Below are 26,283 nucleotides of genomic sequence, written 5' to 3'. Positions count from 1 at the left end.
AAGAAGATGGAACCGAGAATCCCGGCCCTTGGCTTGGAGGCACCAGAATTAAAGAGGGAGGTTAGACGGTCATGCCAGTAAAAAAAAAGGAAAAAGAGAAAAAAGAAAAGAGAAAAAAAAAGCCACAGACGCCTTGTCCGTCTTGAAAGGTTCGTCCTGACATTGATGGCTTGAGTGTGGCAACGTATGGGCGTGAGTTGCACAAGGTGAAGCTTTGTAGTCCAAAGCGCCAGCGAGGTTTAATAAAACATCCCGTGTAATACGAGGTAAAATGCCTGTATGACCCAAGACAGGACTCCTAAAGTATCCGACCTCGGTTGAACCCTTCCCCTGGAACTGACCAGTCATAGTCCATGGTTGGGGTGCTATGATGCTGTGGACGGGCCACCCAAGACGCTGGAAATACGCGTAACAATATCTAGAGGGCCATTCAAGTCGCTTGGTGGAGATGGATGATGATACCATCAAATGCAAGGATTGGCTGGACCTGAGTGGTTTCCAAGTTGGTTGTACGGTAAGGAGGGGAAGAGTCGAGAGGGAAAAAGATATAAAGACCCCCTTGGTGTACTCCCAAATCAGGATTTCTTTTCTATATCAAATAACTTCCTTATCTCTCTCTCTCTCTCTATACCATTCGATTCAATTCATACTCTTGTACATTCTTCATCCTCCTGTCCATACCTCCATCATGTCCACTCCTTTCCGCATTGTCATGGCCTGCGACGAGGCCGGTGTCCCATACAAGGATGCCATCAAGGCCACCCTCGAGAAGAACCCTCTCGTCGCCGAGATCATTGACGTCGGTGTCAACTCAACCTCCGATAAGACAGCCTACCCTCACCCTGCCGTCGAAGGTGCCAAGCTCATCATGGATGGCAAGGCTGACCGTGGCCTCTTCATCTGCGGCACTGGTCTGGGTGTTGCCATCGCTGCCAACAAGGTGCCCGGCATCCGAGCTGTCACTGCCCACGATCCCTTCTCCGTTGAACGCTCCATCCTGAGCAACGACGCCCAAGTCCTGTGCATGGGTCAGCGTGTCATCGGTGTCGAATTGGCCAAGAAGCTCGCTACCGACTGGCTCAACTACCGCTTCGACCCCAAGTCTGCCTCTGCTGCCAAGGTCCAGGCTATCACCGACTATGAAGTTCAGTTCCGCACTGCTGCTTAAGATTGTCTTTCTTTGTCTCATCTCCCCATGACACCCGAAACACCTGGGCTGTCTGGAGAAACCCCCTGGTATTGTCGCCCAACACTGCCAACCCTCCGACTGAGCATGACTGGTCATGTTTCATCGACTCGTCTGCATGATTGTTATGCCTTTCTTAGTTCTCACAGCGCATGATACCACGAATCAAATGTTACTTCCGTTTCCAGATTGGATTAGAAGGTCACATAGATATGTATATAGTGAATGAAATAACTATGGTCAAACTTCAGTGGAATCTATAGAAGAGTGGCTATATCTTCCGGACCTGCACACCTGCGCAGCCAATTGAGCTGACTCAGACCTTCTGCGGGGATCTATGAGTTTCCAAGGTTCCATATACAGTTGTTTCATGCAATTTGGATGGACTCACAAAGATATCCACAGGTACTCATGCAGATCAAAAGCCCTTTAAATCCTCTTAGTTTTCATGAACTAGAATAATATCCACTCCTATCACTCCTGACTTTATATGGTGGACCGCCCCACATTAGGGAACAGATCACAGAAGCCCAAGGCCTCACTCACACATTAGACCATGGCCCAAGAACTCAAAGCAAAGGGCAACGAGCTCTTCAAAGCCGGCGACTACATCGGCGCCGAAGATTTCTTCTCCCAAGCGTAAGCTATCACATCCGACCCTTCCGACCCCTCCGACCCCTCCGCTCCCCTCAGTCGCAAACCCAACATCCAAATATTCCCCAACTAACTCCTCCATTGTACAGAATCCAAAAGAACCCGCACGATGCAACCTTCTTCACAAACCGCGCCGCTACACGAACCAAACTAGCCAAATGGGCCGGCGTCGAACATGACGCCCGCGCCGCAATCGAAATCTACGGCCTAAAGAACCCCGTCGCCCTAAAGAGCCAATGCTACCTCGCCCAGGCCCTCCTCGGCCTGCAACGCCCACAAGAAGCACACGACGTCGCGTCCGACGCGTACCAACAAAGTCTAGCAGCGAAGAGCGCCCAGTCGAAGAACCTGTCGCAAACCGTTTTGCGCGCAAAGCAGCAGATCTGGGCCGCGCGCGAGACTGCGCGCGTGCGCGAGCTAAACGAGACGCTGGGATCTGTGGAGGCGCTCGTTGAGGCGGATGTGACGCGTGCGCTGGCGGAGTTGCAGGGTCGTTTGGAGCGCGGGGAGATCGGGGAGGTCGGGTTTGGGGAGGATCAGAAGGCGTTGCGCGAGGATGCGGATGCTAAGATTAGGAATTTGAGGGAGGCCTTTCGCGTTGCTTCCAAGGGGGAGATTCAGGAAAGGGTATGTTCTGGAATTGTTGGTTTTTGGAAGGTTGTTGACGTTGGATTGCTTTCTAGGTTGTGCCTGACTATCTCATTGATGGTATCACGTTTGAGATCATGCATGATCCTGTTATTACGCCGTCGGGTGTCAGTTTCGATCGCTTGGGCATCACGAAGTATGTTGAGAAGGCTGGGGTTGATCCTTTGACTCGGGCTCCTATCAGTGTTCACGATTTGCGAAACAATCACGCTTTGAAATCGGCTTCCGAGGAATTCCTGGCGAAGAATGGATGGGCCGTGGACTGGTGATTGCTCTGTCTCTTTGAGCTTGTACATTGCGGGAATTTCGACGTTCTTTTTCTGGTGCATAGCGAAGTCTTTCCACAGTGGTTGCATGTGGGCATGCATCTGTTGGCGTGTCTTTTTAAAATATTGTGTAAGTTTTTGGATTTAACTATTGAATATATTGAGACAACTTGGGTTTACTCTAAAGCTATTGTGGTAAATTCGTACATTACATAGCGACTAGTAGATGTATAAAGTATGTTGTACACTTTTTATGTACATGCCCTTAAAACCAACTGGCGAGTGTGTCAGCGACCCCACCTATCTCCGTTGACCCCGCCCTCAACATCTCCAAATATCCCAACCATATAAATCCTCTGCTCTTTACTTTTACCTCTCCTTATACCTAAGAAGAAAACCTCTAATCCAACATGTCCGACATTACCCCCTTCATTACCGTCCTGGAGGCCGCCCAGAAGAAAGAAAAGTTCACCCCCGAGGTCCAAGAAGCCGCCGCCGGCATCGACGCCGCAGCTCTCAAAGACATCTTCGCGAAGGTCGCCGAGCAGGGAGAGTTCGAGAAGCTCGATGATGCCACCGAGGCCGAGACCCTCCGCAAGGCCTTCGAGTTCGCCGCCAAGGCTGTTATGATGCTGAAGTCTTCCCCCGGTCTTATGGAGAAGAAGGACCTCTACATCTACTTCAAGGTTGGCAAGGGTGACGTTATGGAGAAGCCTGGCATGTTCGATATCCAGGTATGTTTAGCTTCCGGTGGATTGCGAGCTCGGGAAAGCCCCGGACTATAGCACGTTTCTTTTGAAGGCCGGTAGCTGACAATGCATTCTTTGCAACACTACAGAAGAAGCAGCTCTACGGTGCTTGGGAGAAGGTCAAGGACTACAGCCCTGCTAAGGCTCACCAGCTCTACATCGGCCACGTCAACGACTTCATTACCAAGTACGGCACCCGCGACGAATAGATGATACAATTGGGAGAATTGATCTTGGGGAATGACTGGCGATTTATCGGACATTGTCGGGTGATATTTTGGAAACACGCTTATCTGAAAGAGAAAGATAATCGTATTGTCTCAAAGCTCTCAGGACGAATAAACGAATACAAATGCATGCTACTTTCCATGACCCAGTACTCGCGTCGTCCAGAATTCTGTATACTATATACACTGAGATAACCATGCGATCCACACCCGTGAACTGCTGAGACAGAAAACAGAAAACACTCGGTATAGCTAAGACTAAACAAAAAGATAAGAGACTCAAACAATCCAGCTCTCCCCCGCCAGTCCGGCAGAGCATGCGAAGCAGTCGCGCACCACGGCTCATCAGCCGCACCATAAGGCGTCAACGGAAGATCGTAAGGCATCCGGAACCCTACGACCACAGAAGCCGTGTCAGCGTCAGACACGCCAGGACGATCCCGCTTGAAGCAAGGGACCATCAGCGCGTCCGGTACAGGGGCTTTACCTTCGGCTCGGGATTCAGACGCAGATTCCGACGCAGCATCAGCACAATCCCCATCCCGGAAAAGATCCGGCCAAACAACCACGCCAATCTCCCAGCTACAAATGCGCACCTCTCCACTCCCATTCGTCGCCGCGCCCCACGCCTGCGTGGACAGATTCGCCGACGACACCATCGCCCAGTCGATGGTCTTCATGTCTGAGTCCGCGAAGCGGATGTAAGTCTTGATGTGTGGGGCTGCGCGGGCGCGGCCTGCTTCGCGTCTTGGGGGGTTTTCTTCGGATAGGTCGATGCATTGGCCTGGGGGGAGGGAATCGCCTGCCCATTGGCAGAGATGGGGACGCATGTATTGTAGTTGCTTTTGTTGTGCTGCGCTTTGGGTTTTCATGTGGATTGAGCTGCCGGAGTTGTAGCCGTTTAAGGAGCGGCGGATCTCGTCTGGGGTTGGGAAGATTATTGAGTAGGTGGTTGGTTGTGGGGTGAGGGATTTGAAGAAGACGTCTTTGAGCCACTTGTTTGTTTGGCCGAGGGTTGCTACTGAAGAGATCTTGGATTTGTTGGTTGTTTGTCACAGTGAGGTGGTTGTTTGGGGATGGATACGTACCTGGATTACTACGTGGGGTTTCTTGCTTGGGGACTTCTGCTGGATGGGTATTTGGCTCATCAAGTCTTTCAGAGCAGGCCAGCCCCACAGTGTGTCCTCCTCCGAGCTGGAGTCACTGACGTGCTTTTTGGATGGGACACTAGCAATGAGCGCAGCGCGAATAGAGCTGAAGTCATAGTTATCCAGCTGCTGGACAAGCGGGCCGGTCTTTTTAGGTCCATATGCCTTCAGATAAGCGAGTAGGTCTCTTTTGAAGCGCGCGCCCGAGCCAATTTTGTTGTCTGCCTGAGAGCCTGCTGTGTTTGCCTTCTGCAGGGGAAGCAGTGGAGAGCACCAGGCGGCTTGAGTCATATTGGTCCAATCCATATGGATCATGTTTGCCGTGTGGATGATAACCCTGTTTGGCCATTTAGTCAGACCTATAAGGGCTATAGTGATCAATAATATCCGGAAGAACCTTACTGAGCTAGATCATCATGCCGAAGAAGAATCATCATCTTGGAATGATGTGTCCCGAAAGGCTCCGGCATGTAGGCCACAATAGGCTCAACATTAGGATATCGCGAACAGGCTTCCTAGTAGCAGGTTAGTCTCCACCATTTGAAACCCTCGAGCAGTGATGAGGTGTAGTCAAACAGATGAAGTCAACACGATCAAAAGAAGTCTTGTCAGTACGAACTTACCTCAACTCGAATACGGTTCGAATCCTCCCTCCGCCACGATCCATGCACGACTTTGACTTGTATTAGACCCCGGACATCCTCGTCAAACTGCGACATGAGAAAATCCACATCAAAGAGGTAGTTAAACTGCCAGCACTCGCGGATCATGGGGTCTCCCAGAATATCGCGTAGTCGGATAGTATCGACATTATTACCTTCCGGTAAATCTCGGATATGCGTGAGTTGTATTGGTGAATTGATGACCTGGGTAGGGCGAGTAGTGCCTTCAGTGCCAGGAGTCAATTTACCATCAGCCAGTTCTGGACAGCACCGTGGCAATGGTGGGCTAATGGCCCTGTGTAAAGACGCCAGAGGTGTAGACGATGCGCCATCACTGGAATCTAATAAGACTCTGGCTCTTTTGGAAGGGCGCTCCATTCAAATGTCTCTTGGGGGTGGTTGAGTTGATGGAGGTTAAAGGCGGTCGAGATGGGCGATCACGAGAGACGCGATGATCGAGTCAGGTATATCAAAGGTAATACATGGAAAAACACACTATTCTGTTACATATTATAAAGGAAAGGATGTTTCATTGGAATTGAATCTTTCATATCATTTTACATTTTCTATGATTTTCATAATTTTAGCTGCTTTTGGGACTCACACTGCCCACTAGTCTTGGTTCAATCAATACATTCATTTGCTCATCCTTATACTATAATATCTCTGCTCTGACACAACTCACTCGCGAGTCGCAAGCTTCTTGATCTCCGCCACAACTGCATCAGTGACCTGCTTCGTCGTGGCGTCACCACCCAAGTCACGGGTAAGAATCCCCTGCTCGCAGACATTCTCAACACAAGCCAACAGCTGCCTGGAAGCCTCCTCCTCACCGAGCCAAGCAAGCATCTCCGCGGCCGTCCAGAATGTAGCCACAGGGTTGGAGATACCCATGCCAGTGATATCAAAAGCGGAGCCGTGAATGGGCTCGAACATACTAGGATACTCCCGTGTAGGGTCGAGGTTAGAAGTAGGTGCGATACCGATAGATCCAGCCAGAGAGGCAGCAAGATCAGAGAGAATATCAGCGTGCTAGTTGAGCGTTAGTCCACAGACCTAGTTGTACATCATTTCTCATTTCGATAACTCACCAAATTGGTAGCAACGATGGTATCCAGACTCTCGGGCTTGAGAACCATGCGAGTAGTCATAGCATCAACAAGCATCTTATCCACAGCCACATCGGGGAAATCAACCGCAACAAGCTTTGCCACTTCATCCCAAAGGACCATGCCGTTGCGTTGCGCATTACTCTTAGTGACCACAGTCAACAGTTTGCGAGGCCGCTTCTGAGCAGTCTCAAAAGCAAACCGCATAATCCTCTCCACGCCATGACGGGAGAAGATCGAAACTTCAGTCGCGACCTCCCACGGCTTTCCGGCGTGCGAGCGACCACCCTGACCCGCATACTCTCCCTCACTGTTCTCACGGATGATCACCCAATCAAGGTCGTTAGGCCCGCACTTACGCAACGGGGACTCAGTGCCGCGAAATACCCGTGTTGGGCGCACGTTCGCGTACTGCTGGAATGGCTGGCAGATGGCGAGTCTCAGACCCCACAGGGAAATATGATCGGGGACGTCTTCTCGTGTGTTTAGTATCATATCTCCAAGATATTGGCTGTGTCTGCTTACCGGGAGCGCCGACAGCACCGAAGAAAATCGCGTCGTGCTTCTTGAGCTCATCGAGTCCACCATCTGGGATGTATTTGCCGGTCTTTTTGTAGGTCTCCGAGCTCCAATCATAGTTCTTGAACTCCAACTGGAACGTCTTGAGTGTGTCGGCCAACGCATTCAGTGCTGTGATGCCAGCATCGATGACCTCTGGGCCAATTCCATCGGCTGGAATAGACGCGATACTGTATGTCTTAAGGGACATGATAATGTTGTGATAATGTTCGAGGTGGGAGACGGCGTAAGATGAATTCAGCGCGTGCGAGAGCCTTTAACGGAAATCGGATCCAAACACTCATATCTCAGTCTCCACCTGAAATCTGCCCTAAACCTATCGCATAACCCCTCATCGCGAGCTGAGTCGACTACAATTGTCGCGAGGGGTAGACGGAGATGCAAATGTCCGCGTTTGTGTTGTGCTATAGTGCCCCACTCGGAGAAAGACATGTCCGCATGGGGAACAAGCCTGACTTGCATGCCACTCGGTCGAGAGACTCCGGATCCTGCTTAAGAAACATCATTGTAAAATAGGGTAGTGAATGTTAGTAATTGTTGCACAGCATTGCGAGGTTCGAAATTGGAAGTCCATCCTTCCACAATGTCAATTCCCCAAGAAGCAGTACACAGCGTCTTGAATCATGTTCTACCCCATATTGAACGCCATCTTCAATGCCAGTCTTCAACATCAACAACCCAGCGACCCTTTATCCTAGGCCTGACAGGCCTCCAAGGCAGCGGGAAATCAACATGGACCGATGCACTCGTGAAAGAGCTAAGACAAAGCCACGGCTTCAACACAATAAATTTGTCACTCGATGACCTGTACCTTGACCACGACGATCTCGTCCAACTCCGTGCAGACAACCCATCCAACAAACTAGTCCAAACAAGGGGCCAACCGGGAACACATGACATAGTCCTTGCGCGCTATTTCTTTGAAAGCTTACGCACTAGCTCGGAGATACTTATCCCGTCATTCGATAAGAGCAAGTTCAATGGCGAGGGTGGGCGGACACCTAAAGATACATGGTACCGTGTCCCAGCTGGAACAGCGATAGACGTTGTTGTTTTTGAAGGCTGGTGTGTTGGATTCCAGCCACTGGAGGAAATGACTATTCGACAACGGTGGGAGGAATGCCCACAGAAGCAGACTGCACTGGAATATCCAACGGAGACTCTGAAAGACCATGCCGTTGAACACTTGCTGGATGCGAACACGCAGTTACGCGGTTACTGCGATCTTTTTATGGGACCGCAGCACTTGGATTTCCTCGTTCATTTGGATACCAATGACCTGGTCAATGTTTATCGGTGGCGGATGCAGCAGGAACATGCTCTCCGGGCGCGGACGAATGAAAGCATGACGGATGAACAGGTGGTCCAGTTCGTGAAAGGGTACATGCCGGCTTATGAACTGTATCTTGGCCAGTTACGACGGGGATTTTTCGGCTCGACCGCTTCCAATGCCGAAAACAAGGGCCAATTGCGAGTTGTCTTGGACCAGGACAGGACAGTAGTTGATATTGAATTATATAAGTGAACTGAATTAAAAGCGCTGGAACAATTTCCGTGCGGAATATGACTATCCCACATATGCTTCTTATACACTTTGCATCGGAAATCACAAAAAGTTGTTGTGAATCATCCATGGGCCATCGGCTACACTCCATAAATCGTTCATGAGCATAGATGATGAAAATGGCAAAGAGTCTTGACCAGCAAAACTCGGATTAAAAGCAGGGTTTCCGTCAGCCATGTTGCCGAAAATGAGACCAGCTGAAGACTGTCCACCGAGATAGTTCTCGGCAGGGTCTAGCGCTTCGGAAAAGTTACCGATATTATCAGATGGTGAGAAAACGGCAGTGTCGTAGTTTGCTGCGGGGCCAAGGTCCTGAACAGGAGAGCGAATTGATGATTGAAACGGATGAATTCCGGCAGAGACTGGACGACCTTGATATCCATTCGGCGTTGAAGTTTGAGGTCGAACTGACGAGAGACCTACATCTCCAATCTCATTATTTCCATCCTGAACCGGCAGTATTCGTGACATCCGTTTATCCGTCGATGGTGTGGATTGGGCATGGATATGAGTTGATCTCCTGCCACTGTTGGATGTTGCAGGAGCCTCAGATTGCTGTCCACTAGATGTATATGTCTCAAAAGCAGATTCCATGCCTTTGATCGCCTCAATGCAGGTCTCTGGCCAGCTACTACCGCGCAATGATAGGTTTTCCAAAATGGCAATCCCCATTCTCGCATATTTGAGAGCTGTCGACGTAGGGAATTCCTCTTCCCACGCAGCATACATCAGAATGAGACAGGCCATCCAAGTTGACCATGTAAAGCATGGCCAGGAGAGCGGAGATTCCGGTTCAGAGGACATGTGCTTTTTCAATGCCGCAAGTATAGATCGAGAAGATCCAATACAAGTCTGCAAAGCGTTCTTGTACTCCGCACTGAGACTTTCAGAGGCTAAGAGAGGTCGATTCAGCGAGATGATAGCTTCGTGTCTTAGGATGGTCAGGAGTAGCTGGTGATATGGCTGCAAGATTGGCTCTTGCTCTAGATCAGTTTCTGCGGCCTCACCAATGGAGTTCACATCGTCATAAACTTCATTCCACCATTGTGCTAGTTCTCCAGTAACATGAGCCGCTTCAACCTGGCTGGCGTGACTGTGGAGAATGGATTTATTACGAAGTTCAACAATCAGACCTCGAATCCGTGCGAATTTTGCAAGATGGGACAGTAAGCGCAATCTGCGGTCGTCGGGGAATTTTGGAGTTGTTGAAGAATGTCTCTCTGCACCGGGGTAGCACACGTCGATGTCGTCATCTCGAATAGAGAGCGGAATTCCAAGGGCCTGAGAAAGGTATCTTTCGAGGGAATAAATTGACCAGAATAATCGACAACGGATATCAGTTTCTTCACTGTTGAAGCAAGAAAAGCGTCTTGGACAACGATGCAACCCGAGGTGGAATGCAGTACGGGTTATGACACCTCCTATCCGGGAGGCGGCATTCAGGCGCAAAAGAGAAGTGAGTGCGAGTTGAGCGGTAAATGCTGATTGTAACAGCGGCAAGCTAGTTGGCTCTTCAAGGAGGCTTTGTACATCTTGCATCACATGTTGAATAGATCGAAAGACCAAGACTGAAGGAACGGGACTGAGCTTCGATCCAGACGATGTTCTCTGCCGATTATCACCAAGAGAAATGGACACCATGGAGCGGAGAGTCATCAATTCCAGTCGGCTGGCTGATTCGGCCCCTTTTTGACTGACTGTCTCCAGAGTTTTCAAGACTGTCGGGGCGTGGAGGCAAGGGAAGATTGGATGCCAATTTTCGAAATAACTCCGTGTCCACTCAACAAGATCTTCGAAAGCAAATGAGGTATTTGGTGCATAATTTATTTCCTCCCTCGCCCACAGCTCATCCGAGCGTTGAATAATACTTCCGGAATTTCGCTGTAGCCGGTCGTCTTCCCCTGGCACTGAAGTTTTGTCACGGACTCGTGTTTGGTCTAAGTCTGCCGAACGACGTGCGAAGGCATTATAAACATGACGGATAAAATGGATTCCACTTGAACTTCCAAGGAAGCTCGCGGATCCCTCATTTTGAGACTCTCGCATGAATCCAATTTCGCGAGGCGAGGGTCCTGAGGTACTAGCGCCGGAGATGCGCTTGTGTCTCTTGGTTGCGCGGGAAGAATATGGCCATTCAGACTTATTCTCCGCGAATCGCATGCTGGCGGGTGAAGCCGAAGACATCATGTTGTTTTCTCACATTTTCTGGAAAATCGAGATATTGAAGTCAAGGTTCCTTGCAAGCCATCTGTGGACACCCCGGGGCCCGTCCACTGGGCACGGGTAGGTTGTTACGTCAGCGACAGGCACCTCCAGCCGGGCTCCAGGCCCAGGTGCCCACAGGTGGAATGCTGGGCAGCTTACAGCCCGAACATACCTACAACATAGGTAGGTAGGTAGGTAGGTAGGTACGATCCTACCTACATACATGTAGGTGGATAATCCAAGAACTTGCCGCAATCTCATACACTTATGTTAGCACTAAAGTCTCCCGCTCTTCTAACGAGCCGCCTTTGCAAAAGCTCAACGTATTTAAGCCTTCTCCAATGCACAGTAATCCCAGGATCAAAGCCTCTTTTCTATTGCACAAGCAGCGTAATATCAAGCAACCCTCTACTACGTGTCTGAAATTAACAAAACCAACAATTGGATGCATCATCGCGACCAATCCGCAGAAATTTTGAACGACAAGGTGATTGATCTCGCTCAGTCAGAGCAAAAGCACAAAAGCAAAAGCATTAACTACATCTTTCTATTCATTTTAGGGTTGTCCTGCATAAATATAGTGGCCATCACGTGCCTGCCGATTCTGCCCGGATGTTTCTTACTCCGAAGCTTTTACCAAGCATCACCCATACCCATGACCATGGTAGCCTGATGTCTTGCATATCTGCATGTGTATTGTATAACAATAAAATTAACGAATGGCGCAACTGCGATCGAAGCGGAAGGCACCTAGTGCTACCATGCCAGGTGTGACCAGAATACCCCACATCAAAAGCATAGATCGACTGACTCGAGGTGCCATCAGAAGAGAACCTCAATCCGATTTCCTGTGAGTTATGCAGACAGCGCAAATGCAAAGTATGTTTTCACTTGTAAGGAACTGTAAGACAAGTTCTGACCTATAAAATAGTGTGATCGCAGACTGTAAGATCAAACAAGTTATCACCGTTTAGTTCGATAGTTGGCCTTATTTCTAACCATCTCGTCAAGTCCGTTCTGTTCCCAATGCGCAGGGGAAGTATCGAAATGCATCTACCCCGAGAGTGGTAAAAGGCAAGTATCCAGGCCTATACATGCAGGGACCCGCGGGGAGCTAACTCATTAGCCCAGAGGGTTACCGTTGGGATACTTGAACCAATTGGAACAGAGACTGGCAGAGACCGAGTCAGCCCTTTACGGGGCTTTGATGACCATTCGTTCAATGGGACAAGCAACAGCAGCGCAAGCCACAGCAAAGACGGAGACCTCGCTCAAACACAAGGCAGCTCGCATGGAAGAGTGGTCTCAGCTGCCCCTCCGAGAATGGCCCGATATGCAGCGTTGGATGACGGTCATGTCCGACCGGTTTACCATTGAGCAGCCAAGTGATGTGATTTCAGATCCACCGGGACATGGCTACACGATTCCGAGGACTCCTCCCCATGATAGATTGCAGACTTTGGGAGATCCCCATTCTGGGCAACTCTCATATGCATGGCAACCTAGAGACAACATGGTCAGTTCGGGGAGATCATACGATGCTCATCAGTCCCACCCTGGGGTGATAGCTTCGTCGGTATATTTTGGACACCAGGTCGCGGTGGAACCTGAGCCCAGCCCGTCGTCATGTAGTTCCCGAGATGGAATAATTAACGTTGAGGATGCTGTCGGTGTTTCGGTGGATGCAGATGCAGATGCAGGTGCATCTGCAAGAGCTGGGGTAGAGACGGGGTTGAGCAAGGCCGAGGAGCTGTCACACAATAATCCCAGCCTTTACTTCTAGATCGACGAGACCTTGCTTTTAAATTGACGTGTTTGAACGTACAATTATACAATAATATGGAGACTTCATCTTGTCCCTCATGGAGCCTTCCTTATCTGTAACAGACAAGTGTGGAGCACTGATGCCTGAGGCCATAATTTTGTCCTCACCACATCACGTGTTGCCTGGGACCTTTTTCATTGGATCAAATCGTGGAAACACCGCCTGGGCAGAATAAACCCCAAATGAATGGCTTTGTCGACTGAAAGCAAGGCCAATTCAAATACAGCGAGGAGCACTTTACAATTTACAATATTCAATACTCAATATTCAATGGACCATACTTCACATCCAACATTACTCCAAACATTGTACAACATAGGACCCTAGCGGGTTTCACTCTACTCCACACAATTTTCACAGTGGAGTCTGAGATGAAGGGTTTTTAGGACTTTAAACACCAATACTCCACAGAAAATCCACCAGTCCACTCAGATAACAAGCAATACACCATCTCGGTTTGGAAATTCTCCAACCTCTCCGGACTCGATCAGCTGCAGGCAAGCGCTAGGAAGACCCCTTGACCTGAGTTCTTCCAGTTGAACCCTCTGATTGGACCCTCTTCCTGTCTTGATCCGAGCCAAACAGGTCACGGAGCACAGACTACTTTGAGCGTAGAACGGATACAGGTTGGTGAAACGCCCGTGCCTTCAGACTAAGAGCCCGGACCTGCATCCGTTTCAATTAGATTGTTCTCGGGGTAATATGGCATCATGATATATTGGTCACTTGCTACGAGGGATGGAATTATTATTCTTGTGACCTTGCAGACTTCAAGGGTGTTTGATATGGAATGACAGCGCAGATAGGACACGTCGAACATGTACACATTTGCCCGAAGGCCCGATGGCCCGATGACCCCTCCATACCCAGGCACATATCCGTCCTAGAAGATGACCCTGGAGGATGGCTGGAATCAACTCGGAGGTATGGAAATGTGGAAGTTCCCCCCTTCCTAGAGAATAAATTGGGGCGTAGTTCATATACCGTAGAAAGAGGCAAATGTCCGAAGTTTGGATGAACCACTCTGATGAAGAACACTGGGCCCTAGCCAAATTTTGAAATATTCTAGACTGAAATACTGAAATCTGGAAATCTTTGGGCTCCATCCTTTGTCCTGCTACTGGCCAGCGCCCAAATCCTTCAAACGTTGGTGTAGCGCCCATCCTCCCCGTAAGGGACCCCCCCTTCTCACTTTCTTCTTCCAACCTCCTTGGGATTGTGTGTGCCTTTGTTCCTTCATTCTCTCCTTATTATTCTATTCTTTTAAGTCCTTGATACAAAGTGATCTGAGATCCTGGACCCCTTTTTCTTTTTTATTCTTATTCTTGACCTCTCCGCCACCATTCCTTAACACAAGAGACTGTTATTCCTCTACATTTTGCTGCGCAAAATTCAAAAGAGGATTCAACATTCATTTTGTGCATTTTTATAGAATTTGAAATTCTATAACTCACGATCTGATACTGATCTGATACTGGACATTCCGGTTGATCTTACATTCTTTGCGCGATCGTCCCACCACGCGAGACTCAAATACGGATCCGATCGCAAAGAGCGACCAGATTCCAAAAAAGAAACCCCCCAAAATCTCACACATTGCATGTGTAGAATTATAAATCAATTCGCGACCCCGCCGGAACGCACCGTTGTCATATTCTGAACTTGACCGAATCTCCGAATCCGCCATGTCAAACCTCACAAGAGCATTCACCCGGCGCAATAAGCGCCCAGAAGTGTCCGCACCCATGCCTTACCGTGGCGAAGGACATGTGCGACTTAACTCGGCAAGTATAAAGCGCAGCAATATATCTGGACCGGTCCAGCTCTTGTCCACAACCAACATGCTAGCCTACAACGCACCCGATCTATCAATGAGCGGCTCTTCATCTGCCTCCTCACTAGGATCGCCCGACGACTCCGACATGGCCTTCTCCCCGCAAAGCTATGCGTCATCTATGTCCTCGCCTGACGTCTCCCCTCATGGGAGCTCTCCCATTGACGCAAACCCATCCACGTCGTATTTCCCCAAGCGCACGGCCACGGTGACAAGCCACCCGCGCTCCTCCACGTCCTCGTCAACTACAGATGCTCCACTGGTGCCCAAGCGGGCTCTGTCCCACACCAAGCGCTCACACCAGGAGCTTGCCCACAAGCGCTCGGTCTCCAGGATGTCCCCACCTCCGCTGAACGCCGCGCGCAACACACCGGGCATTCGTGCAACGCAGGAATTCTTCCAGGCCGAGCCGCATCCATTCGGGAAAGAGCTAGAGCAGGTGAACGAGGTTGTAGAGGAATTTGGGGGCCTCAATATGCTCGATGATGAAGAGCGGATTCTATACGCCAAGGGGCTCAAGAAGTTTTCTGTCGAGGATTATCTTGTGGAAGTTGAAGAACTGTACGGCAGCATTTTCGAGGACACACGTGGACCTATGACCGCACCTTGGTTCTAATATAATTGCTGTCCCCCGGTTGACCCGGGGGTGCTCAACGACACGAGATTGCGGACTTGCGAGGACTGGATAATCCTTCGCTCGGCCCGCCACGACGACCAACTCTTATTCTTTCTTTCACGACTACTGCCCCTTGATTTTCACGATACCATGGGAGGACCTTCTGTTCCCGCGTTCAATCTTGATTTTTTGAATTTATTCAGGCCGATTTTATCCTATTCTTCCCGTAATAGACGGTCTCTTTTTTTATCGTCATTTCATTGATGCATCATTTGGGGCCAACTGTTTGATACAATCCTCTAACAAAGCCAACAAAGTCTTTGTGAGGATCTGGGGTCTTTCAGGGGACTTTTTCGGGATTCTCATATGGAATCTCATTGATGTTTCATTTGGAGTTTCAATTATATTCCAATACACACGTTCAAACAATGTCTTCAAGAGTCAACAAAAGTAAAATGCAGAGCATGATGTACAAAACGCGACAACCTTACCTAGATAGAATGAGGACATGATGACATAATCCAATATTACCCAATTAGGCATAGCGTAGGGCTCACCGACACGGTCACGGGTGCTCCGCTGGGCTCCACAAGTGACCGAAGGAAAAGAAGGAAAAATTTCGCTTTGCTTTGCTTTGGGTTCAGCAACTCGACCATTCTGTCTGCATCCGATTTTATCTATCTCAAGCAACTGGACTTCCACGGATGCAGACAGATTGTCACCTTTTTCTCCTATTCCAACCTGTAGCATTAGCCCCAAGATCTCGACGTGAAAAAGTGTCGTGTGCTTGGACCAGTCTTTGATAAGCTTCGACGTTGAAATCGAAAGTCAAGGGGATTTGATTTCAGCTAGAGTGCGGAGAAGCAAATGTCGACACTTGTTTCTGCCTAGAACCTGTTCTACATCACTTTTCCCTCACATTCGGCCATGGTCTCCCTTGCCACGACTTCACGCAACCCGGCGCTACCGCCCACACCCACGCTATCTCGTTCCAAGATGCTGCCCACTTCCTCTCCAGCCCCGATTCTGAAAACCTCGAAACCTGCTCCCGTGGTCGCTGGCTCGAAACGCAAGATGAGCGAAATGGACCTCCCCCTCTCCCCGACCTCATCCTCATCCCAGGCCGATGACGCGACGGAAGCCCTTCCCACCAAGAAGCGACCCCGCGTGCAGTTTGATCAAGATGTGAAGATACATGATGATATATCGTCGGAGAAAAGTCTGGCAGTCGTTCGGGAAGAGGTCCGCGGGGCTATCCACCGACATGTCACAATGTCAGAAAGCGAGGGCTACGACCGGATCAAAGGGATGTTTTCTGCTGATCCGACGAAGCAAGATGATGACAGCCTGCTTGCATATGAATCACCAACACACACATCTTTGAGGAATCACCTTCTTGGTCTGATCTCGCATGTCGCCTCCTTAGACCGTTCCTGCAGCGGGTTGGTCCATGCCGTCATCAACAGCGAGTGGCTTGGACGGGATGAAGCCTACGTGAAGCTGTACATTCGGTTCCTGGGCAACCTTGCCGCTGCACAGGGTACCTTCCTTGTTCCTGTCTTGAAGATGTTAGCCACCAATCTCGCGTCCGTCCCTCGAGCAGTCGGTCGACTGCCTGGTTACGCCGTTGTGCAACCATCTGAAATGCACACTCGCGTCCACATGGCAATGCGCCATGTGCTGCAACTCATCCCGGCCGGTAGTGGATCACTCTCCCAGATTTTGTCTACACAGTTCCCCTTCGACTCAGATCCAGCTAGCGCGAGCATCGCCTACACCCGCAATCTCATCCAAATCATCAGCTATGCCCCAGAGCTTCAGTCCGATATCCTGGCTCTTATCACCGAAAAGCTTGTCAAGGTCGACGTTGAAATCCAGGTCGATATGGAGGACTTTGAAGAGGAGGTCGGCGACGAAATCTTAGATGAGGTTGACGAGGAGGAAGAAGATGATGATGCCTCGGTTGCCAGCGACGATTCGGAAGATGACGACACGAAGGGGGCCAAGAAGATCAAGGACAACATTCTCAAAGTGGATGGAATGATTGACATCCTCTTTGAATACTTTTCGCCCCCGTTCACCTCGGGCAGCCTGGATGATAAGGAGAATGCGTTGGATCTGCTCCTCAGCCACTTCCAAACGATCATTCTTCCTACATATCGATCCCGCCACTCACAGTTCCTCCTGTTCCATTTCTCCCAAGCGTCACCCGTACTCATCGATCGCTTCGCGTCCACATTTGTGCAGCTTATCTTCAACAAGCTGCAGCCTGGTATCCTGCGCCAGTCAGCAGCTGCATACCTGGCCAGCTTTGTCGCACGTGGCGCGCATATCTCCGGAGAAGTGGTCCGCGACGTCTTCGACCTCCTCCTCACACACCTCAACAGCCTGCGTATGGACTATGAGGGCAGCTGCCGCGGTCCTGATCTCCGTCGCTATGGACCTTTCTACTCCACCGCACAGGCCCTGCTCTACATCTTCTGTTTCCGGTGGCGCGATCTGACAACTGCCGCCATTGATGGTGATACTGCGGACCAGGTAGACGAGCTTGAGCCGGGCCAGATCGCATTCCCCCTAACATCAAAGAATTCCTTCACAAATGTATCTATTCGCGTCTGAACCCGCTCAAGGTATGCTCTCCAGCTATCGTCGCCGAGTTCGCCCGCATCGCGCACCACTTCCAATTTCTATACGTCTACCCTCTCCTTGAGACCAACAAGCGCATCCGCGTCACTGCCTTCAGGAACCTTTCCAATCTCTCAGACCCCCGCTTCAGCCACGTCGGCCGCGAGATCCGCGCCGGCGATAACGTCGGCTATCAACTGGATGCATACTTCCCCTTCGATCCTTACCAACTTCCCCGCAGCCGTCGCTGGCTGGAAGGCGACTACGTCGAGTGGCGCGGTATTCCAGGCCTAGACGACGCAAACGACTCAGACAGCGGAGTCGACGAGTCCGATGATGAAGAGGGCGAGGATTTTACCGAGACTGATGAGGAGTGAATTGGGCATGGTCTATCTTTCTCGAATCAGGACTTGATCTTGTGGTCGATTATTTTGTTACTTCAGCGTGGCGTTCGGGATTTCCACCAATATCTGCGATATTTGATCTTGTTTTCTTTTTCTTCCACAAAAAGTTCCCGATACCTTATGACTGATGATATCGTTCTTGAGCACGGAGCTATCCGGTGGAATCTCTGGGAACTTCCTGCGTGTACTACCATAGTGCCGAATCTAGCTTGTTCGAAAATGGGAAAATAATCTACATGGAATTTCCTGGGCTCTTCTCACGGTGTGATAAACCTGAGTGCCTTAGATTTCGACTTCGATACTTTCCAAGGTTGATTTCCGGGTCTCTTGCGCGACTAGGAGGCCTTCTGCTGCATTCGGAATGCTGTAGCAATTCTTCCCGTCGACGCTGCCTAGCAGAGTAGCAAGCAAGCAACACCACCCTGTTGCTGTTTCGGTCCTGAAGTGGACGCCGCGGAAATCGCTACGTAGAGGCATGATCACCGTGCCAGGTTTAACAAACTGAAGCTATTCACATTTCCTGAATAGGCAGTTCTACGGTCTGGGCGAGTGTGTCAGAAAGACTATGCACCACTTTTGCAGAGCCTCGTCGGGTAGGACATATTGATTCTTCAGACCAAGTCGAGATGGATGATGAGTTCTGAACTCCGAATCCCAGTTCTGAGTGGGCATTCTGTTCGCTGAGCCTGACACTGATATTCGTTGGATTGAAGAGCAAGAGGGCGTGTTCCCTGACGAAGTCATACTTGCCCTGTTCAATAGCGGCGTTCGAATCATGCTCTAGTTTCTCGAAATATTTTGGAACACACGTTGCATCTCCTGGGCCTCCTGCCTGCTTAGGTCGCCCATCGAGCTATAGGGATTTCCTGTCATTCTGGAGTATACGAAGGCTATCCGGTTATTTTCAAAACCAAGGTGCTGTATCTGTTACCTACTACAACTCTAGATCGCCTCCGAACTTTTATATTCAAACGCATCGACTTCCTGGGCACTAGTCTGCTAGCGGCAGCGGTAGATGCTACTGGTTTACCAAGGTGGAAATCATTCTCGTGGGTTTCATGGCTGTCATTCTCACTGAGCATCACGTCTCTGGATTTCATGGCGAGTTTCTGTTCCACGGAAATGTTTATTGCTGAGGAGCCCATTTTCGATCCACGTGTCCCCGACGACCAAACGTGCTTGCAAGCTACCTAGACGCCACCGCAAAGGGTAGCTGTCGTTGGAACGTCAAGCTTTTCTACGGGCTCTCTATATTTCGAGCTACATGTGATAGAGGAAAGCGCTAAGGGCGACATCTAGGGAGTGCAAAGGAAGAATCCATAAAACAATAAGCAGCATTAAGTCACGCCTCAGCACCATTATGATTCTTCCAGCTGCCGGCATAATGATGTTGGACCAATGAAGGACCAGTCACATTCTCATTGCCGTAATGATTCGCCGACGCAGCGAACGAATACCCCGGCAAGATCAAAACATCCTCGACCATAACGGGCTCTAAAAGGTTCGAGATACTCGCCATATCGATCGTCTCATTGCGAGCCAATTCCAAGCTCTTCAAAACCCCACGAGTCAACCGCCTCGGCCCCGTAAAGTCAATCACATCACCCGTCATATCCAAAGTCAACTCAGAAACCGGAACCCGATACTCCTCCGTCTTCTGACGAATCCCATCCATAATATCATCTATAACCATCAACAGATGCGGCGAACCGGGCGCCGCCATGATCGTCCAACTCTCAAACTGCCGAATAAAATTCTCTCCCCAGCCAACATCAAACTCCCACCCAACAACAAGACCAGCCTTAGCGCGCAGCGTCTCAGGGATCCATTCTCTAATGGGTACATCACCACACGAGACATCAAGGTCGGCCCAGATACCGCCTTCCGCGAAAAGAAGCAGGTAGCGCAGGAAATCTGCTTTCAGGATCGGCACCGGTAGAGAAAGGTAGGCGTCGACGATATCGGGACGATGGCCGTAGTTCTGTTGCACGTATTGATCGCCCGTGTCGTCGGTCATGATCTGCGCGCGATGGGCTGGGTTTTTGTGGAGACAATCGTGCAGCAATGCGTGTGACTGGTCGCTTAAGCCTTTCGGGCCAACTTTGTACCAGATCTTCTCTGGGATCCGCGGTGATGCCGGTTGGAACCCTTCTCTGGATGGATTATATGTGGAGGGGCCTTCTGGTGTCACTTGTCTCGTGGGGTGGTAATAGAGGATGAAGAAGAGACATAGTAGGATGAATATGCTTGCCGTTGGGAATCTGGTGGATGTCGGCCCCTGAGCGAGCATCGCGACGGTGTATACGAAGAAGAAAGGATATAAGAGGAATAATACACAACGCTATCAAGCGCCGTGGGCTTGGTGGGTTAAGGCTGAGAGACTGAGACTTTCATCGCGATATTGCTTTCCCCTGACTTTTTTTTTTAACAATAAAAATACAAAAGCACTATTTTAAGTGAGACCTCATTTTAGAAGGACCCTCAAAAGTCCCAGTCCACCCACTAGATCGCTTGGGAAATTGAAAGTGGTCGCTTCGATTGGCTGGATAAGCTTGGCAGATTAATCTCCACCTATAGCCCTGGAGTTGGATTCATTCTCTTTATTTGCACTAGTGTTTTGAGGCTGTTTTGAGGAGGGTCTGGAATGTCTGACTTCTGATCGGATTTCTTTTCTATTCTCGGAATTTGCTTCAAACTGTCTGTTATGTTCTTTTCTATTCCATACGCCTATGGACGTGGCCAGTCGATACTCATCTGCCATGATATATAGACACTATATCTCGATAAAAACATACCAAAGTAGGTTAAGACTCCGTTCCATGGATCGTGGTCTGGGCATCCATCGGCTCCCGAGATGCCAAGATCATTCCCCAGGGCATTTCAAAGGTATATGTTCAGCTCTAATATATACTAAGGGTATGTATGTAATTGTTCAGGTCAAGTGCCCATCATTTCGTTTCACGGAAACGCGGGACACATCTCGGATTGTGATGTTGGTGTATCAGGCAGATACTCTGTTTCAACAGAGGTCTATACATAACTATAGATAGTAGAGTGGACAGAGCTTTACAGGAGTGGAATGAGACAGGAAGTATATAGAGTAGAGCGAGTGATGGGGGAGACGAAACAAGAAGTAACCAATTAGAAACTGTCTAGCTAAAAGGCCGAAGAAAATTCGCTATTCATAATTCATGGGCAGTACACGTAAGTAGGGACAGAATGTTGAGATTTCGAAGAGTTGTACCTGCTCATCCTAGGTACATCTCTACAGGGAAATCGTGGTACATCTGGTAGTTCAAGTCATTACTCCACTCCAAGACGAAGCACTTGACAAGAGCGATGACAGTCATCGGGTCAAGGATTGGAGAATCAGATATAGGAGCTGTATCCCTCCAAAACCTCGTCTCATCAAGAGCTGAGACTGGACCACCCGATAGAACCGCTGCTATCTCAGTCACAATTCTGACAACATCTCCTGAATTCCCCTGGCCCGCCATAACAGCACTTGCTGCCATAGCTGCCATATCTTCCCTCACAAAACGCGGGTCCCATCCCCTGGCTTCCAATATTTCCGGCCATTTTGCTACCGCAAGACGGAGTGTCTCTGCCAACCGGTTTCGGTAGCGGTACATCCTTTCCCTTGCAAAAGCAACGAGGATATCACGTAGCCCTCGATGAATCGACCATGACAGGAATGTCCAAGGAAGTTTATCCAAGGCTTCATTGAGAACGGCCGCTTCTTGCTTGGGGACGTACAGAGTCACGTCGCGCATATCAGAGTCTTTGTTGGGTAAGTTAAGAGCTACCATGTCTTCTGACGATTCTATTTCTGCATTGGTCGCTTTCATGGCCAAAAAGTCCACCTCGCTCACTTTGCCGCCGAGCATGTTGTAAAGATGTCTTCCGCCGTGTGCGCCGCCAAACCCTTTGGGCGCATATTCAAGAATCCATTTCCCGGATGATTTGCGTCCCGGAAAAGCACACTTGAATGTATTTGACGAGTGTGACTCAACCACCCCAGCCAGCATCTGTAAACACTTATCGACTCTCTGCTGAAACTTTGCCGGGTACGGGTCCTTCAATAATGTGTGAGAATCATGCGCACAAAAGTACACACACGCAAGGTCTCCAATGGGCCATTCCACTCGCCATTGTCCGCAGTAGGATGCATAGGCAGCTCGATGGCCAGAAGCGCTGCTGTACCAGAATACCGGTCGCGCATTCGTTATGCAGAATAGTGTTATAAGGGTTGCACGCGAAATCACAGTGCAAGTGGTCAACTTGTGCCTCGTAAGAGGACGAAGAGGCATGTCAGCCCAGCTTTCACTTGGAGGGGCCCGGAAAGGCTCGTTCGTAATAGTGACTATGTGGTCAAGCACCACAGTACCATGGGTGGAGAGCTTGTTGGTTTGGGAACCGGGGTGAATCACTGCAAGTAGCACCGACCATGCTGCCTGGCCTACTGGGTGTGCTGATAATGGCAAGCGACTGACATATACCAGATTGTTACCACAGAGCCCGTGCAAGAGGTTTGCGCTGATAACAGGCCCAATAGGGGGTGGCTTGACAATATGATACCATGGTATATGGGGTTGTCGGTGCCACCAGCTGCCTAGATGCCGCATGCCCCGCACATCACGGAATTCGTCTGTCCGATCGGCAATGGCGCCGAACCGAGTAGTGATAGATCCAAGACCGACGAATGTTACAGCTAAAGAAAGCCAAGTAGCGATCGAAGATGAAACGTCCATTGCGTTGTTGGCTGATCGACTTGAAATCCGCAGGGATGAATGGAATACAATTTGACGCCAATCCGCTTTCTGGAACAAAGGGAAGAGGTAAATAGGACGCTATCAGATTGTTGCTGTTTGGGCTGGTATGAATAATATAATGCCGTACTCAGCTCTCTACCGGCAGTTCTATTATTATATTGCAATAAGTAAAGCAGGGGACCGAAATGTAGACCGGCTATGTATTTGATCACTAAACGAGGCGCTAATCTAATGCAAGTGCGCCCAGAGATATCCAGTCACTTCTTCCCCTTCCACATCAATGTAACTACATTAAGCCTAGCGGCGGTTAAACAACTAAACCCTGGAATCTCTGTGTTTCAGCTCGCTCGATGCACACTTACTAACTCAGTGGAATTACGGACGGGCTCGCAGGGGCAGGTAGCCGCCATTATTTTCACTTATTGGCTACATCAGAAATTCACCTTGAGGGTGAAGGTGTTCTGCCAAGAAGTATAAAATAAACAATACACTAGGTACCGGGGAACCAACCCACCCATGGATAGATGCCGTGGGCCCTCATGGACATAAGGTTAGATTCTTCCCAGGGTAAACGTGCGATCATCCTGAGTACTGTATTTACCAAAAGGGACTCGGAGACACGTAGTTAATCATCACCATTACATACCTAGGTAGGTAGTTGCACAGATAAAATAGGAAAGCACATGGCGAGGCTTGATTTTGGCAAGAACTAGTCTGGAGGGATAATATTCGCTCTTCCCTTTACTGTAATTCAAGTCGCCTGACCAACAGGAACTGACCCCGAGAACTATATTCAGAAAGCTCGATAACAAGGAAAGAACACTTTTACACTGATCTAGAAGATTTTGAGAACACAAGTGGGTGCTCCTTCCCTTATTTAATCTATTCTCCTTCTTATCATTATAACACAACTTCCTTCCAGGGTTGCTGCCACTGCCTAAGTGGCCTTCTACACTTCGTTACCTTCTGTCAACATACGCTCGACCTATAACCTTCAAAATATGGTGGTTGATAAGCTGCCTTGCTCAGTGCCATGGTTGGTGCTTGGTATTACGGTGTTCCTCTTTCTGCTTGGCTTTGCGATTGGCTGCATTGCGCGCATCGTGCAGATGTTGATAGAAGCGATGATATCATTGATCTGTTAGAGGAAATGGCAGCTAGGTTACAGTGATATTGGAAATCAGATTTACTTTTACTCTCTTTAATTCCCAAAGCCCCTAAACAATACTAAGCTTGCATCTTTCAGCCAGCCTTGACGAACGTGATAGATCAAGGTATCTCACTTAGGCGCCGAAATTTATAGATCGGTGCCTGTATTGAACTCATTACGGAGACGTAAAACAACTTCTCCCATCCCCGATCGGTCTCTCAAAGCCAGCAATGGAACTCTCAAAGATCTCATTCGTCACAAAAAGTAGTAATAAATCCCACATTAGCTATTCACTAAAAGCTTGCCCCTAGATTTTTGCTTCACTTACCGGCCATTCCACAACATTGAAGTCATTACTATCTGTTCGGCATAGGAAAGGGCCGAGCGCCTCGGGCGTATCGAAACTAAGCGTTGATCCTGCCATTTCCCCAAGCTAGACGACGAACACACTTATATTAGGTTTCCCTTGCCCATCATAAGAGCTGAAACGTAATATGGCGGTTCAATCTCTGGCGAGCTTGTGAGGAGCGAGATTATGCCATTCTGGGTCTAGCCTCACTACATGAGGATGTGACTCACACAGGATACTACCTAGGTACCTACTTAGGTAGTCATGGAGAGAAAGCCCTCTGATTATAAATGCAGCAAGACCTCCAGGGCTCCAGGGCTAATTGTGGAGGTGCACCAAAAACTAAGCCCCTCATTGGGCAACCGATACCGGAGGCCTGTCACCTACCCCACAACGCGCTTACGCGCTTCGTGTCACTCCCGAGGTCTCAGTGCATTGCAAATCTCCTTCCTCTTCTACCCAAGTGCAACAGCTAATTTCAATTGCCAGATGTGAGTTTCGACTTCTCACGCGCATCAATCACAGTCAAGCTAAAAAAAAAAAAGAACGCAGTCTTAGCAGTACTAGCGCGACCATCAAAATCATGGGCGAGAATAACCCCAAACCGCATGCCTCCAAAGGTACGGATCGACAGGGCAATCTGAAACTCAATGTCTTCAGCCTGATAACAATTCTCAGTTTGGACCACGCTCATAACAAATACTGCGTACCTCTCTGGTCTTTTGACTCTTGAGTACTCTCTCAGGAGGGTGGGGTCAAAGTATCCGCTTGTCGTTCTCTACACGGACTCGTTCCCCGCCGAGGGTCACAAAGCACTTGATTCCCGAAATATCTTGAAGCGGCATGTACCGTATCTTCTTCCGTCAGTTCCGAAGGACTACACCAACGATGTACGATTTTACGACTGTTGGAGCAAACTCACACCGTTCTCACTCGTTGAATATGACCGTGTTGTACAACTCGATAGTGACATGCTGGTCCTCCAAAATATGGATGAATTAATGGATATCGACTTGGATCCGCCGGAAATGGCTGGGAACGGAAATCGAGTCTTTGCCGCTAGCCATGCCTGTACCTGCAATCCGCTTCATAAACCTCACTATCCAACAGACTGGTAAGACCAACCTCTCCCCCAACAGATCTTGGGAATCGTTCAAGTGCGAATGACAGCATAGCTAATCTGAGAATCCTGAAAGGGTTCCCGCCAATTGTGCCTATAGTATGCAGCACGATAATCCTGACGTTGCGCAAGCAACCGGTGCTTCACCCATTGCAGGACTGGGGATACCCAATGGGGGCCTACAGGTGGTGAGCCCAGCTCAAGCAATCTACGACAAAATTCTTGGACAGCTTGCCACATCTACAACATCCAGTTATGATTTTGCTGATCAGTCCCTTCTCGGTGATCTATTTTATGGTCGCTGGGTTGCACTCCCGTATATTTACAACGCACTCAAAACCCTACGGTGGGAAGGTGTCCATGACGCCATATGGCGCGATGAGAATGCTAAGAATGTACATTACATCCTGAGCCCGAAACCATGGGATGAATCTGGACCGAGCAAAGACCCATCGCATGCATGGTGGACAAGCTTGAATGAGAAAAGGTTGAGCGAGGAGCAAGAGACAGGCGTAAGGGACCAATTCTGACCTGTCTGTTTAAGAATCTCACACTATCCTCGATTTGTTGCATTCGATATTCGTCCATGGA

At 49.4% G+C, this 26,283-nt stretch overlaps 14 protein-coding genes across 14 annotated transcripts; 8 read left to right on the top strand and 6 right to left on the bottom strand.

The window, feature by feature from the left end:
* Positions 1-688: 688 nt before the first annotated feature.
* On the top strand, positions 689-1,168 carry N7489_010027 (RpiB/LacA/LacB family sugar-phosphate isomerase; the record flags this gene model as incomplete). The annotated part of the gene is made up of 1 exon (XM_056715776.1): positions 689-1,168. One exon carries the CDS (start codon positions 689-691, stop codon positions 1,166-1,168), a length of 480 nt encoding a protein of 159 aa, XP_056563398.1.
* Positions 1,169-1,742: 574 nt separating this feature from the next.
* N7489_010026 (putative U-box domain protein) lies at positions 1,743-2,757 on the top strand (the record flags this gene model as incomplete). The annotated part of the gene is made up of 3 exons (XM_056715775.1): positions 1,743-1,825; positions 1,930-2,467; positions 2,524-2,757. 3 exons carry the CDS (start codon positions 1,743-1,745, stop codon positions 2,755-2,757), a joined length of 855 nt encoding a protein of 284 aa, XP_056563397.1.
* A 407-nt stretch (positions 2,758-3,164) lies between these two features.
* Positions 3,165-3,712, top strand: N7489_010025 (acyl-CoA-binding domain-containing protein; the record flags this gene model as incomplete). The annotated part of the gene is made up of 2 exons (XM_056715774.1): positions 3,165-3,488; positions 3,593-3,712. The coding sequence occupies 2 exons, from the start codon at positions 3,165-3,167 to the stop codon at positions 3,710-3,712; spliced, it is 444 nt and encodes a 147-aa protein (XP_056563396.1).
* Positions 3,713-3,792: 80 nt separating this feature from the next.
* N7489_010024 (tyrosyl-DNA phosphodiesterase 1) lies at positions 3,793-7,418 on the bottom strand (the record flags this gene model as incomplete). The annotated part of the gene is made up of 7 exons (XM_056715773.1): positions 3,793-4,761; positions 4,819-5,215; positions 5,281-5,393; positions 5,502-5,874; positions 6,226-6,572; positions 6,632-7,122; positions 7,175-7,418. The coding sequence occupies 7 exons, from the start codon at positions 7,416-7,418 to the stop codon at positions 3,793-3,795; spliced, it is 2,934 nt and encodes a 977-aa protein (XP_056563395.1).
* A 393-nt stretch (positions 7,419-7,811) lies between these two features.
* On the top strand, positions 7,812-8,753 carry N7489_010023 (uncharacterized protein; the record flags this gene model as incomplete). Its single annotated transcript, XM_056715772.1, has 1 exon — positions 7,812-8,753. The coding sequence occupies one exon, from the start codon at positions 7,812-7,814 to the stop codon at positions 8,751-8,753; it is 942 nt and encodes a 313-aa protein (XP_056563394.1).
* Positions 8,754-8,834: 81 nt separating this feature from the next.
* Positions 8,835-10,976, bottom strand: N7489_010022 (CeGAL family transcription factor; the record flags this gene model as incomplete). The annotated part of the gene is made up of 1 exon (XM_056715771.1): positions 8,835-10,976. The coding sequence occupies one exon, from the start codon at positions 10,974-10,976 to the stop codon at positions 8,835-8,837; it is 2,142 nt and encodes a 713-aa protein (XP_056563393.1).
* Positions 10,977-11,758: 782 nt separating this feature from the next.
* Positions 11,759-12,780, top strand: N7489_010021 (uncharacterized protein; the record flags this gene model as incomplete). The annotated part of the gene is made up of 4 exons (XM_056715770.1): positions 11,759-11,847; positions 11,929-11,942; positions 12,009-12,075; positions 12,129-12,780. The coding sequence occupies 4 exons, from the start codon at positions 11,759-11,761 to the stop codon at positions 12,778-12,780; spliced, it is 822 nt and encodes a 273-aa protein (XP_056563392.1).
* A 1,727-nt stretch (positions 12,781-14,507) lies between these two features.
* Positions 14,508-15,272, top strand: N7489_010020 (uncharacterized protein; the record flags this gene model as incomplete). The annotated part of the gene is made up of 1 exon (XM_056715769.1): positions 14,508-15,272. One exon carries the CDS (start codon positions 14,508-14,510, stop codon positions 15,270-15,272), a length of 765 nt encoding a protein of 254 aa, XP_056563391.1.
* A 927-nt stretch (positions 15,273-16,199) lies between these two features.
* N7489_010019 (rDNA-binding RNA polymerase I transcriptional factor) lies at positions 16,200-18,274 on the top strand (the record flags this gene model as incomplete). Its single annotated transcript, XM_056715768.1, has 2 exons — positions 16,200-17,793; positions 17,859-18,274. 2 exons carry the CDS (start codon positions 16,200-16,202, stop codon positions 18,272-18,274), a joined length of 2,010 nt encoding a protein of 669 aa, XP_056563390.1.
* Positions 18,275-18,583: 309 nt separating this feature from the next.
* Positions 18,584-18,778, bottom strand: N7489_010018 (uncharacterized protein; the record flags this gene model as incomplete). Its single annotated transcript, XM_056715767.1, has 1 exon — positions 18,584-18,778. One exon carries the CDS (start codon positions 18,776-18,778, stop codon positions 18,584-18,586), a length of 195 nt encoding a protein of 64 aa, XP_056563389.1.
* A 34-nt stretch (positions 18,779-18,812) lies between these two features.
* On the bottom strand, positions 18,813-19,174 carry N7489_010017 (uncharacterized protein; the record flags this gene model as incomplete). The annotated part of the gene is made up of 2 exons (XM_056715766.1): positions 18,813-19,081; positions 19,111-19,174. The coding sequence occupies 2 exons, from the start codon at positions 19,172-19,174 to the stop codon at positions 18,813-18,815; spliced, it is 333 nt and encodes a 110-aa protein (XP_056563388.1).
* Positions 19,175-19,643: 469 nt separating this feature from the next.
* Positions 19,644-20,591, bottom strand: N7489_010016 (glycosyltransferase family 32 protein; the record flags this gene model as incomplete). The annotated part of the gene is made up of 1 exon (XM_056715765.1): positions 19,644-20,591. One exon carries the CDS (start codon positions 20,589-20,591, stop codon positions 19,644-19,646), a length of 948 nt encoding a protein of 315 aa, XP_056563387.1.
* Positions 20,592-21,549: 958 nt separating this feature from the next.
* N7489_010015 (uncharacterized protein) lies at positions 21,550-23,052 on the bottom strand (the record flags this gene model as incomplete). The annotated part of the gene is made up of 1 exon (XM_056715764.1): positions 21,550-23,052. The coding sequence occupies one exon, from the start codon at positions 23,050-23,052 to the stop codon at positions 21,550-21,552; it is 1,503 nt and encodes a 500-aa protein (XP_056563386.1).
* Positions 23,053-25,155: 2,103 nt separating this feature from the next.
* N7489_010014 (glycosyltransferase family 8 protein) lies at positions 25,156-26,222 on the top strand (the record flags this gene model as incomplete). The annotated part of the gene is made up of 3 exons (XM_056715763.1): positions 25,156-25,192; positions 25,251-25,686; positions 25,769-26,222. 3 exons carry the CDS (start codon positions 25,156-25,158, stop codon positions 26,220-26,222), a joined length of 927 nt encoding a protein of 308 aa, XP_056563385.1.
* Positions 26,223-26,283: the final 61 nt, after the last annotated feature.

This window comes from Penicillium chrysogenum, assembly GCF_028827035.1.
Source record: "Penicillium chrysogenum strain IBT 35668 chromosome Unknown utg000005l_segment0_segment0, whole genome shotgun sequence".
In the NCBI taxonomy this organism is placed as follows: Eukaryota; Fungi; Ascomycota; class Eurotiomycetes; order Eurotiales; family Aspergillaceae; genus Penicillium; species Penicillium chrysogenum.
Note: the sequence above shows the minus strand (reverse complement) of the source record. Positions and strands in the feature narration are given on the sequence as shown.